This window comes from Coturnix japonica, chromosome 9 (assembly GCF_001577835.2).
Source record: "Coturnix japonica isolate 7356 chromosome 9, Coturnix japonica 2.1, whole genome shotgun sequence".
In the NCBI taxonomy this organism is placed as follows: domain Eukaryota; kingdom Metazoa; phylum Chordata; class Aves; order Galliformes; family Phasianidae; genus Coturnix; species Coturnix japonica.
In genome coordinates, this window is record NC_029524.1 from 12,447,830 (window position 1) to 12,460,960 (window position 13,131).

General features: G+C 43.8%; 1 protein-coding gene across 15 annotated transcripts in view; it reads right to left on the reverse strand.

Annotated features, from left to right (window-relative positions):
• LPP (LIM domain containing preferred translocation partner in lipoma) overlaps window positions 1-13,131 on the reverse strand; it is a 306,103-nt gene that overhangs the window by 15,060 nt on the left and 277,912 nt on the right. For all 15 annotated transcript variants that reach the window (XM_032446708.1, XM_032446707.1, XM_015871615.2 and 12 more), the window contains 2 exons: window positions 3,348-3,526; window positions 891-1,011 (listed from right to left, as the gene is read on the reverse strand). In XM_032446708.1, coding sequence (XP_032302599.1) covers window positions 891-1,011; window positions 3,348-3,526 — 300 coding nt within the window. The remainder of the gene's footprint in view (window positions 1-890; window positions 1,012-3,347; window positions 3,527-13,131) is intronic.

Sequence of the window (13,131 nt, forward strand, 5' to 3'; positions counted from 1 at the left end):
CCTTGACATCCATGTGCACAAAGCCCAGATACCTCAACAGCCAGCACGGGGACATCCTGTATGATGAATTAGGCTCTGCAAAATTTAGTGTATGAATGCCCAAGTGCCTCACAAAAACTAGGCCTAAGTAATAGGCTGAACTCTGAAAACTAATGACAGGCTAAAGAGAACCAGATGCCTCAAGTCTCAGCCTAGACCTGTAAGCCTCAGTCCATCCTTCTTTCCAGTTGGTTATTAAAACCTGCAACTGTGACAAGAAATACTTTCGGTCTCATTTTCTTACTCTGCCATCTGCCTGATATATTATCCAGCACGTAGCACTTGCATTGAAGAATTCTTTAAGGTTCCCTAACACAGCTGTTCCCACATGTTAATTGCTTTAAGGTGATTTTTCTTCTGTCTTCAGATTCTTACCATCAAAATTATATGAAGTGTGTAATGAAATTGAACAGGAAAGTACCACAAAAAGCACTGCACAAAACAAGAACGATCATGTTTATGTGTCCATTAAAATTCTTCAACCCAGAGCCATATGTTGAGTTTCCTGTACGATCTTGCTCAAATTTTAACAGGCAAGGCTTTCATTTTACAAATATAAACATGAGCAACATTTGTGTCCAAGCTATAATTTATGATGTTCTCAAATATTAAGCTCTAATTAACTGAGTCACATTCTCTTGCTCTTCTAATGAACCTGTTATAAACAAGGGACCTGATTTTCTTCTCATCTGCGCTGATATAAATGAGGAAAAATTCCTTGCAGTGAAGTAATTTGATAGCAGAGACAGTGTATGTTACAATACAGTATGCGTGTTGTGTGTATAACATAAGGCAGTGATGAAATTATACCAACCTTTGATTTCTCTCCTTCATGCGATCAGAATACTAACCTCACACCTGTAGCACTGGACATGGAAGTCACGATCCAAGGCAACAATGCGGACAGTCTCCTCTTGTCCCGGGGCTGGCATGATGGGCTCCTTACACACTGAACATCTCGGTGCAAATTTCCTGGGGAAGGAAGAGATGCAGATTATAGTGCCTTCACTATGTGATAGGGCTGGCTTGACTCAGGGTCACTTCAGAGATTAAGAGGAGCACAGGCCTTTTCTTTCTACCTTATGTTGTCCACCATACAACCTTCTGCCTAATTCGCTATGATCTGGTTTTGTACTCTGCAGCTGCCTATGAGAAGTGGTGATCTCTGCTTCCAGGCAGGTGGGCATCAGTAGGATCATTCAGCCTGTGATGAGTCATTATTTGCTGTTTTGGTTCAAAACCTTTGGGTACCAAATCCTGGCAGCAGTTTCTCCTCACAAAAAACCAAACGCAACAAAAATGAAACCAGAAACTTGTACGTACAGAATCTGCTGATGTTTAATGAGAGCTGGGGTCATGGGCTACACAGCGACAGAGGGCAAATGCTCGTGGCAGACATCAGAACACAAGGAGATCAAAGACCCTTCTCCTCTGAAATGCTTAAGAAAGACTGACTCTGCCACCCAGTCTGTCACACAAACCACCCCAGAATTAACTAGCCTAGAAAAAAAAAGATCTATCTGTAGTAGGAATAAAGAAAAATATTAATTTCACTGGCAGCAGATGAAAGATGCCTGTGTAGCTGCGATCTAACAAAAAAATGAATTAAACAGTGGCTATAGCGAGCGCTCTGAAAAATAACTTACACGGATCATGATATGACCGGAGCTGTAATCGCAGTTAATTATATGCTGCTTCGTGCAGGCGCTTCCTTGTGCCATTTAGCTCAAATGTGGTGTTTAAAAATACTTCACCATTTCTCTGTCCAGGCCACTGTGGGTAATTCATTATAAGCCAAATATTAATTCCAGCGACCCAGAAATGACTCTTGCAGATTTCAAGGGATGCAGTTGCGCTTCTGCGGGCCCCAGGCTCAAGAGGTGGCTAAGAGACAGTGTGGACCTCAGGTATAGTTCTGTTATCAAAACAGTGCACAAGATGTCAAGCACTCAACTTCCAGACCAGGAGGAGGGCTTCACTGACCGATTAAAATGGGACTGGCCAAAGTGCTGCTAAACATTGGGAAGCCTAAAGACATTCTGAGCGTTCCATTAGATCTTCTGCTGCTCCCATTATCTTCCCCCCTCAATCTTTCACTCAGCAATTTCATGTCCTTTGCCTGGACTGACAGCCTCCCACTTCCTGCTCTCAGAGCTGTAAGATCCAGATCTATTCACAGCCAAAGGACTTTAAGATGGGACAGCAGCTCTTGCCCCCACTCTTTCTCCTGAAGGCTCCAGGACTTGGGAAAGAAGCAATGTTCAAATCGTAAGTGGGTTGGAAGGAAATTTTCAGGAGTATGACCGATGCTTTTAGCCGTATGTTGAACCCCTGCTCAGGTCCAAATTTTATCTTACACATGACTGCTGGCACAGAAAAGCAAGACAGCACACAGCCGCCTCAGCACCTGTCAATTAACCCAACTTATCTGAGCTACAGGGAACATCCTCATATTGGATTTTAGCATGCAAGTTGATTGTGGCTGCTTTCCGTTCTGTCAAAGTCAGTCTGCTTCCCTCAGCTTTCAGGCCCACACACTGATGTCACGAGGCTCAAATTAAGTCAACTCTCTTAGAAATTAAGAGATAAATGGTTGAGATGTAAACTCACATTTGTCAGTATTGATTTCCTCTTTTAATTGAAGGGTGTAACGTGTCTGTCTTTTCCATACAGTGGAAACATTTGCGCTCTGATTATATCTACATGTCTTCCTTAGATGTGATGATGGGGGTGGCAGCAACAGAACCGCCTTGCAACTATATCTTTCAACTTACTTTAAATGGCAGTTTCACCATAAATTATTAGCAGGGCTGTATTTTTAGCAGCTTTAAAAAGCTAATTAGCAACCAGAAACAAGAGAAACTATGAGTGTCCTGTGACCACCAAGATCCCTCTAGCTGGTAAGCAAACACCTGCTGAGTGCAACAACACAGGACCTCTCTTAATTGCTCAGGTGGAAGCAAGGGAGAGACACTGATGTGGAAGCACAGGTACAGCCAAGGAGAAATGTGCACGTGCTGAGTTCAGGGAAGGCAGGGAGGAGTGCAGAGCATTTTGTTTGATGAGCACAGAGGTTACCCATAAATTCGGATCTACATAAGACAGAGATAAAGCATTACCAGCCACTAACCAGTTAATCTTGCATGCCACACTATCCCTGATTGAAGCAAAGCTGTGATTACTTTGTAGAGTCTTCAGAGGAAGTGGCAGAGGGCTCATATCTTTCTGGACACTCAGAGAGAAGAAGGAGTGTTTTTAGGGATAAAGGAGATAGACAATAAAGCCACTGAGAGCAGCCTGGGCCGTACTTATGGAAATCCTCGATGCAGTGGATGTTCCCACTGGCATCTACGGTGAAGGGAATCCCATCCAGGCTGAGATGGCACATGACACAGGTGAAGCAGTGGGGATGGTAGGCCTTCCCGGTGGCTCGGAGGATCCTTTCCATGATGGGCTTCGCGCATACACTGCATTGCTCCAGTGTGTTCTGCAAATAAAACATACACAAGTAGGTGTGAGCTCCATCTTAGCAGGATGTTTACAAAGGCCAGCAGGGCTGGAGGCTACTGCTACTCTACTAAGCAGCTTTAGGTGCTTTCATTTCTAGGTAAGTGCAATACAATCAACAAAGAGCATGTTAACAGCATGGGGCCTGGGACAAGCCTTTAGTATTACGTGAAGATGCAAAGCAGTGTAATCCCTGGGAGAAAAATCACAGCCTTCTCTCAACAGCTCTGAGAAATGATCACGGATGACCCATCAAGTGGATGTATCAGAGATACTGAAGCTTCTGTAGCCAAGAACACAGGAGAAAGTTGTGCGGCCTGAGTTTCTGCATGTTTGCCTCCATACTGCTGAATCTGAATGACTTTTTGCAGCTGAGTTATCAGACAAAGCCTCCATGAAACACAGTGCAAAGCTAGAGCTCATGCTCCTGGGGCTCTACAGAGACACCCTAACTACTCCACCCTAAGGAATCTTCATCTGTTTGGTAAGTAAACCTTAACCGCCCTCTCCCAGCAGGAAAACTACTGTCAAGTCCTAGGAGTAAACAAGACAGTGCCAGGAACAAAAGCACTGCATGGGCACCAGTTCAGGATGACTTCATGGGATCATTTATCTCTGTCTCCCAGTGTTTGAGATGATGACTAAAAGGCCATTTCCAAAGCCATCCTCCTGGCCTTACCTGTGTCAATTTCACAGGTGTGCCAGCCTGCTCCTGAAGCACCGGAGCCAACAGAACACCCTTCAAGTGGGCTACACTGAGCAATTAATCTCATTTCAACTCTCACTCACCCCTGTAGTTGGTTATAGTACAGTGTAGTTTTGCTTCAAATAGCTGCCCATGAGACACTCCAGCCCTTCTGACACCAGCTGTGCAAGCTGCCACTTCAAACCAAGTACCCAAAAAGCACATGCCGTGAACCAAAGGTGCAAAACACAGACACTACCAGCAAATCTATGGCAACAATTTGGATCATTTCAATGGAGCTTAGGAGAATGAATTTCACCCACTATCCTTGCTTGATGCACCTGGAGATATCAAAAGTTATCAGCTAATGTTTGAATCTTGGATAAGGCAGAATACCCATGGTTATAATACTGATTATGATTGAGATACACATATATGAGGACAGGAAACAAAGAACACATTTAATAGGACAGAAACAGAAAAAGCTGCTGAAAGGCAGATCATGTTGACAAACAAAGGAAGGCTGAAGTTCTTTTTCCTCATGCAACAAAATTCCCAGGGAAAATAGTACTTTGACTGACCACACTGTTATTGCTTTTTTGAGCCAATATTCTCAGGGGCAATATCCAGTTCTTACATGTACAGCCAAAACGTACTGTCAGGGGATGAATCACCCAGGAGCTCAGAAAGGTTACTTCTACACTCACACATACTTATTGGATGTTATCTCTGGGCTGCAAATCACTGGTAAGATACAAACGTATACACACAGGTTCATATCAGAAGATCAAAAAGATTGGTTCTGGAAAGCTTGATATGAAAAGTCTTGAATTGAAACTCATATGAGAACTGCCTATCGCATTTGTGAAGAGAACGCAGCCAGACTAGCACTGGTTTCAGCCTGGATTCTGCTTTATGCTTTGTAATAATGGGCAGGAAAGAATTATTGCTGGCCTTTCTGTCTGGTTGCTGTCACCATCATCATCACTGTAACAGTAGCTGGTATGCCAGAAAAAGCAAGGTCAATAATTTTCCACTTGGAGGAATAACCTGGCAAATACACCATTTTGCTTTGCATAAGCAGATCACATCATCTCAGTCATATCCCTGCTGCTTTATCTGTACCACCACGGAAGGAATGCTGCATACCTGCAGATGCCTATGGAAGACTGCATCACTCATAAGGCACCATCTACGACAACTTGCGGGTACTGAGCATTTACCTCACCAAGTCATTGCTTGCTTTGTTTCCAAGAGCTGTCAACAACAGAGGCCAAGGGCAAATGAGAACAGGACAAACAAAGCACAGCAGTTCCTCAGGACACGCTCCCAGCCTCCAGCAATTTCTGGCTTAGGGCTTCCTGAGCCACAGCTCGACCTCTCTGTTTAATAGCCTCGAGTGGATGTTCCTCCCATGAACTTTCCTAATAGTCTTCTGGATTCCGATAAACACTAAGCACCCACAACATAACCAGGAATTTCACAGCTTACTTGCATATGGAGATCTGCTCTGCTGACAGCAAAGCTGAGCACAATCAGTCTGGTACTGTGAGCAGAGCAGAAACCAGCAGCTGCAATCCATCCCCGAGCAGCAGGGCCTGGAAATGCTCTCACTATAGATCTAGTGCAGCTCCTACTAGCACAACTCAGAGAGACAGAGTTCAAGCTGCAACAGATCATCCCAACCATCTTGTCTGACATCTTGTGTGATCCTGGCTTCGGTGGGAGTTCTGCAGTGACCATAACAGCAGGCAATCATGTTTCTGGATTATGCCTTCAGAAAACACAAGTCTTCTGCTCCCAAATCACAGCTCAGTTGCACCGTTTGACATTTTCACAGCATGACAAGCATTTTAAATTAACCAACTCTTGATTAAACCTTCTGCACAATCCAAAAATCAGACCTGAGAAATTAATTCTTTTCATCCTTCCAAGTCTGTACCAGTGAGGAAAAACAAAGTCATTAGATTCAGACTCCAGTTCACTCCCTGTCTGGGAGTGTATTTGCTTAAGCCTCGTTCCCTGCTAGATCCCTGGCTCAAACTCTTCTCTTCAAGGTGTTACCACACGATGCCAAAGGGAAAGCTTCCTTGACTCACACCCATTTGACATCAGGTTGCTGTAAGGCAGGATTTGGCCTGCGGAGCTAACAGGGTTTTCTTTGATTCTGTAATCAGGTTATCCCACATGCCTAAATGCGGCCCCAGCAGCTAACAACCTGCACAAGGGTATTTCTGCACATTATGAGAACGGCATCACTCTAGGATTTTAGGTTTGGCTTCTCGATTTTGCTCCCTTTCACTGTTTAGCTAACTCTCCTAACACCTCTTGCAACTTTCAGACCTTCACAAAGCCAAAAAAAGATGAAGAAAAATAAAACAATGGCATTGATTTTTACCTTTTCTCCTGAGCTGCCACTGTCAGCCGTAGGGTGCATCTGATGAGCTTACAAAGAACAGCAGAGTACGGCAAAGAGAAGAAAGATAAGAACCAGCTATGGAACACCAGACATAGGCACTGTAGTCAATTCATGTCATAAGAGTACAGCCCACAAGCCCAGGATGGGCTGAGGGGGAAGTTTACCACCACTTTCCCAATGTTTTGGCTAAGAGGCAGGTAGTAGCCTTCCTTATTGAGACACTTGTGTCTCCAAATCTAATTTCTGGAGGCCAAAAAAGAACAACTGACATAATGCATTTCTCAGTGAGAAGCTGGTCCCACATTGAAGAGTCTGGGTCTAAGCTTCTTGTGAACACAACTGCTCATCCACAGCAAAGAAGTATCTCTCCTGGGGTGAATAATGAAACATGGAATCATAACAAGCAAAAGAAACCTCTAAGATCACCAAGTCCAATCCCATCCCCCTGACCACATCCGTCAATGCCACACCTCCAGGGTTCCTGAACACCTCCAGGGACAGTGACTCTCCCACCTCCCTGGGCAGCCTGTGCCAGTGCACCACAGCTCTTCCTGTGAATAAATTTTTCCTAATATCCAACCTGAATGTACACTAATGTATCTGTAAAGAGAAATCAACCCAAGCAAAGATACACTAAAACAAAGAAAAAGAGCAACTGAAATGAGCAGGATGTCCACAAGCAGCTTGTGGGTAAAAACTTGCAGACTTAAACAAATGCAGCCCTAGCGACAACAAAGACCGAACACGTATTTGACATTAAGTGGTGAGGAAACTGTTGAAGAGTCTCCCTATAGCAACACTTGGCCCCTCAGAAACTGCAGACACCAAAGGGAGTTACTCTGCAGATGGTGGGTTTAAACGTGGGAAACAAAGTGAGATTTCAGGCTGCTGGGAAACACTTCTGGGGTGCAAGAGCCATCAGAGACTGAAAGTGGGAAGCGGTTGAATCCCCTCCTGAAAACTTAACATCCCAGATGGAGAGCTGGCAAACAGCTTTGGGAACTGAGCTGTGGTGACAGGCAGGCAGCGTGCAGAGCATCCTGCTTTCCTAATCCTTTTAGGTAATAACCTCCAGGACCAAATTTTGGGTGACAAAAGTAACTCACAATATGGTGCAGCAGAAAGACCCTCCCACAATGACCTAGCAGTGAATACAGAAGAAAAACCACAGAGATTACTCATTGCTTCTGATGTACTGGCAATTCATCTGGAGGGCTAATGAGCACAACCTCTCCTGCACTGTGAGCAGCAGACAGAGCAGAGCTCACACACAAGGACATGAGGATGGGTTAGCCTGTTTTGCCGGGAAAAAGGAGGTAAGTTGCTGGAATAAATTATATTGGCAACTCATGCACAGAGACATGAATTTGCTTTGTGTGCACTGCAGAAGAAACGTTTTTGGAGGGACTGCACAGAGGAGATGGTATTGGCTGTGGGAACCAAAAAGTGACTGTTGAACTAAAAACAGGCACACGGTCAACTGCTGTAGTTGAACTGTAACTTAGTAAAGTGTGGTAAGTGAATTGCTTTAAATCTTGTGACTCCATCCTTCATTTCCTCCAACTGTGAGGAGAGAGGAGCGGGAGACATTTTCCCCACCGTGGGATGAATTTTGAGGCTTGAAAACATTTCCATGCTTAAATGAAGACAGTTAAGTGAAGACAGAACACTTTAATCTCAAAACGTCTGGTGAACGTATAAACCCCAAATTAGATCAGGTCAGTTGAAACACTGCACTTCAAATGGTTTCATTTAGGTTTTGGGTCTGAAACTATACAGCTCGATTATAAGTTAAAATATAAAGCAGATATTGGTGGAGGGGTTAAGGGTCAAGATGTAATTTCAACATTATCAAGACCTTCTTTTTTTCTTCCTTTTTTTTCCTAGAAAAGAAACATTCAAGACCAAGACCCCATTTCCCTTCCCAAAGGCCTCAGCCATCCCCAGTGATTGTCTGCCCATCTTTCTCCACAAATGGGTAGATCTTCGGTATAAATTAACTAATTTACTAATGGCTGGCATGAAGTTCCCTCCTCTCCATTTAAGAATACCTGTGTGAATGGGGGGGTTAACTTTTCTCCTTACCTTACCAGCTGGATCCATGATGAGCAGTACCTGAGCTCTCCTTACCTCCCCCAGCTCTCAGAGCTGTAGGTTCTGCAGGCAGAAGCCCTGGAAAGCATCTTGGCTGAATCTCTGACATTTGGGCCACATTGCCCAGAATTGTATCAGTGTGTGTTTGTGTGTAGGGGGGAAGAAACACGACCCATCAGTCAGAAATACCCTGGAAAAAGCCCCTAATTCAGCCACAGTGGTGAGCAGTGAGGGTGCTCTTTAGGTGGTATAGTTTGTTTTGCTAGGAGAGGAGAGGGAAGATGCTGGAATAAATTACATTGGCAACCTTGCAACGCTACCAGTATGATGTGGGTCTGAGCCGAGCACACAGCTACCAACAACTACACAGTGTAGACTCAGGCCCTGCAGGCTGCTGTTTTCAGTGGCTTTCAAATAGTTCTTCCATTCGGCTCAGTTTTCAGTGGCTTTCCCAGCACAGTAGCAATACCACGGCTGGCACGCTTCCCCCTCTGCTGGAATCTGCGTTTCTTGTCAGGATCAACCCAATTCAGCTCTGTGTTTTTGGACACAGAGAAGTTGGAGGTGAATCTGGCACAGAGTTCTCTCTGCATACAGGGTGAAGGAGTCCCTTCTCCTTGCCCTGCAACTATTAGAGAAACACTAGATGTGTTTTTGTGGCTTGCATTAGTAGGAAAAATGACAACAAGAGGCAATCAGCTCCACAAACGTGTAATAACACGAAGGCCATGATGAAAATGGAGCAGGGTTTAAGACGAGCTCCACAAATGATTAGCAGATGTTAAAACACACTCTACAATTGGTGGAAGAAGGAGCTTCATTTGCTCTTTAAGAACGCTGTCTTACCAAACATAGGTTGAGGAATGGCTTTGCCATCATCTGAGCATACCCAAGGATGGAGAGGAGACCTAGAAAGGCAGCTGCTGGATGCAGTGGGCTCACAGACTGGCCATGCTTACTGGGGTAGGATAGATCTGAAACAGCACAGCCAGGGACAGGCTGATCTCTCTGTTGCTCAACATTGTTTTACAGAAATCCCATGGCCATCTCCAATACCAACAGATTGAGACTGATGAAGGAACACCAGGCTTAACTGATCTGCTCTGCATTAGGCTCAGCGTCCAGCCACAGTCACACGGACTCCTTCCAGCTAAAAATCCACTATGAGCTTCGTGTTAGAAATTACTTAACTACTTTCTGGTGCTCAAAGCTACACATCTTCTGCACATTCCTTGCCTTGACAACATTGAGATCTTTGTCACTTTAAAATGGCAGCATTTGTAAACAAATTAGGAACTCCTACTCTAGTGGGCTGAAAGATAAAATGCCCAATTTTCCTACTGCCTTTTCCACCAAGTAACTGTCAGAGGCAAGATGCTTCCATGCACTTGAAAGCAACCTTAACAACAAGGATTTTGTTACATATCTTGGTGATCAGCTCTTGCCCCTTTGGTCATTTTCTATCTAGTGAAACCATGTTTCCAAACCTTCTCACATCCAGGCATAGAAAAAGAAGACGTGCACATTCTTCATAGAACCAAAGCAGAACATCTTGTTAAGTATGACCACGTGAAGGTGTTCATGTTACACCAGGTTCAGCATATACCAACCAGTGTCCTGGAGTGGGCTTCTGGGGTCCTAGAGAGGTGAACAGTGAGACAACTGAAGGTGAGCCTCCTTGGCAGGGATAAGGCTGATAAAGCTGTTACCTCCTCACATTTCTTCAGCCCAAGGAGATCCCGAGCTCACAACCAGACCTCTGGCCCTTGTTACAACCTGCTGCATAACACAGTGCCAGGAGAAAGACGCTGATTTTCAAAGAATTCTAATTTGAAAGAAATGCCTCACAATTCCTCCCAGAAAGCCAAAGGTAAACAGTTTGTTCGAAGACTCAGCAGCTCAGGAGAACTGGCACAGAGCTGCCACCAAAATCCCTGGACCTTGCAGCAGCAGCAGCAATGCCTTGGGGGATTAGGACGGCTAATAGGCTTTGCCTATTTCAAAGACTGCTGCTAGTCTGAGAATCCATTGGAGTTCTTTCTGAAGCTACCAAGGTTCACTCTACTGTAAAAAATGGTGCTACTCTATTAGCTCCGCTCCTCAGAGACAGGAAAAACACACTGCACATTTCGACAGCCTGCACTTTTACCTATTATTAACAACATGTCAGGTGACAGCACCTAGAAGCCATAATCGCAACACAGGACTCCATTGTATGAAGTGCTCCAGGGTATAAAGCAAAGCTGTTCCCTACGCCCAAGCACTTACAGACTTTGCACTACAGATGTTACGCTGCTTGCCTTACATGTTCTCACCACCAAATCCATCTATTCCCTCACAACATGATGTGCATGACCTTGTATGCCACCCTGGGAGTTCTGCCTAAATAAGGATTGAAGGATCTGTGCCATTGTGATTGCTTTCTGTGCAGGCAGCAGAATTGCATGCAGCTGGGAGATGTGGCAAACAGTGAGCAGATACACTCTGCTCCTTGTTTAGATACAATTGCGGACAACACAGAGATTTAAAGCTTAATTAGCAGCGCTGAGGAAGCTGTTAGAGAGGCATTTCAAACCACTCGCAGTTTAAACTGATTAGAACTTTGTGAAAACAAAACAAAACAAAAATGGTGTAGGAAATAGTTAGGCCAAAATCCAAGACAAACTGAACTGCACCAAAGGAAATAAAAGAGGTTGCTATCAGCAAGAAGTGGGCTCTTTTCTTCTTCTTTTTTCTTTTAAGAGAGAGAGAATTTAATTTCATAGCCTTTAATAAACTGGACTCTCCAATCCAAGCTTGCCACTCTGGCAAAGAGCTTAACCAAAATAACACTGGAACTCATAGCTGGCAGACTGAAGAGACTATAAATTGGTCAAATCTGGGTGGAATACAAAAAAACTCCAAAATTCCATTCAATCTTCCTGTTTTAGAATTTTGATGTAACTGACCATTGACATGGAAATGTTATCTTGACCTTAACTGCTAAAGCTGACTTGCAGAGGAAAAAATGACTGACTCTGTGACATTTCGGTGGTTATTTATAGTTCCCCTCACTCTCCTCGTTCTTGATATTTTTACATTAGAAGTGAGTTCTTGCCTGCCATGCTTTTCCTGAAGGACTGAATTTGTGACATAAAAATCATCAAGAAAATTCAATCTCTTTGATTAACATAGAAATCAAATTTTAGTTGAACCTGTTTCTCTCAGTAAGCCATCATTCAGCAAAGATGAGCTTTTTTGGGGTATAGATTGAACACTAACAGTCTTTTAACTACAGCCTACTTCAAGCTGGCATTTTATGCCTCCACTGCTCTCCAGAAGAGATTTCCTGGGAAAAAAAAACAACCAACAACACAAAACCAAGAGAAACGAGGAGTGCTGCTGGACAGGCTGGATATTTCTAAAGTAGTTAAGAATCATAAATTAAGAAGAAATAAAAAAGCAAAATCCTTCTCTTAGCTCCTCCTGCCCCATCCCTGGAGCTGCCCAAGGCCACGCTGGTTGGGCAACTGGGCAGCCTGACCTGGTGGAGGGCAGCCAGCCCACGGCAGGAATTGGAGCTCAGTGATCATTAATGTCCTTTCCAACTCAAGCCATTCTATGATTCCTTTCTATGATTCTAAAATAACTCACCTTCTTCAGCTACAAGGAAAGGCACACAATCCATTTTCTCCTGCTTATTTCAAGTCATAAAGAAAAGCAGGTCTAAGGGGCTTGTAATAACTACCAAAAGGTCAGTATTTCAGCTGAATATACATTTCAAGTTACTTATGCAAAGAGAATGCAAACCTTCTTGTGCTCCTCCTCTTATCTCAGTGACAAAGTTATGCTTTCTAGTGACATGAGAAGAGCAGTGGGAAGTAAGGATGGCTGGCTCTGTCCTTGGGTTCACCACTGACTGTTTCATTTCATTATTTTCCATCTATCTGCCTCATGTAATCCACACAATGAGTTCAATCTGATATTGGAAAACCTGTGATGCTCTGACAGAAGTAATGTCCTTATAATGAATACCAAAGCTAGCACCTAGAACTACCAAGTAAACAAGTCCCTAAACCAAGCCAAACCAAAAATAAACCAAAAGGTAACGAGAGTTTGCACAAAACGTCAGAGAACTTTCAACGAAATGCTTTTGGAGTGCAAGATATTTTTTTCAGTGCATACATGCGAGTTGTGAAATACAGGTCATGGCAACAGTTCAGCATAAAAATAGCTGCTTTTAATAGATAACATAATTCAATATAAAGCTTGGAAAAAGAACCAACAGAACTCTCCGTGCACTTGGATGCTGCAGCTACCTGGTCTAACAGAGAGAATATGATTCTCCCAAATCCCTAATGTGTTTCTTAAAGAGCTGCCAAATGCATCCCTGGTGCAAAGAGAGAAC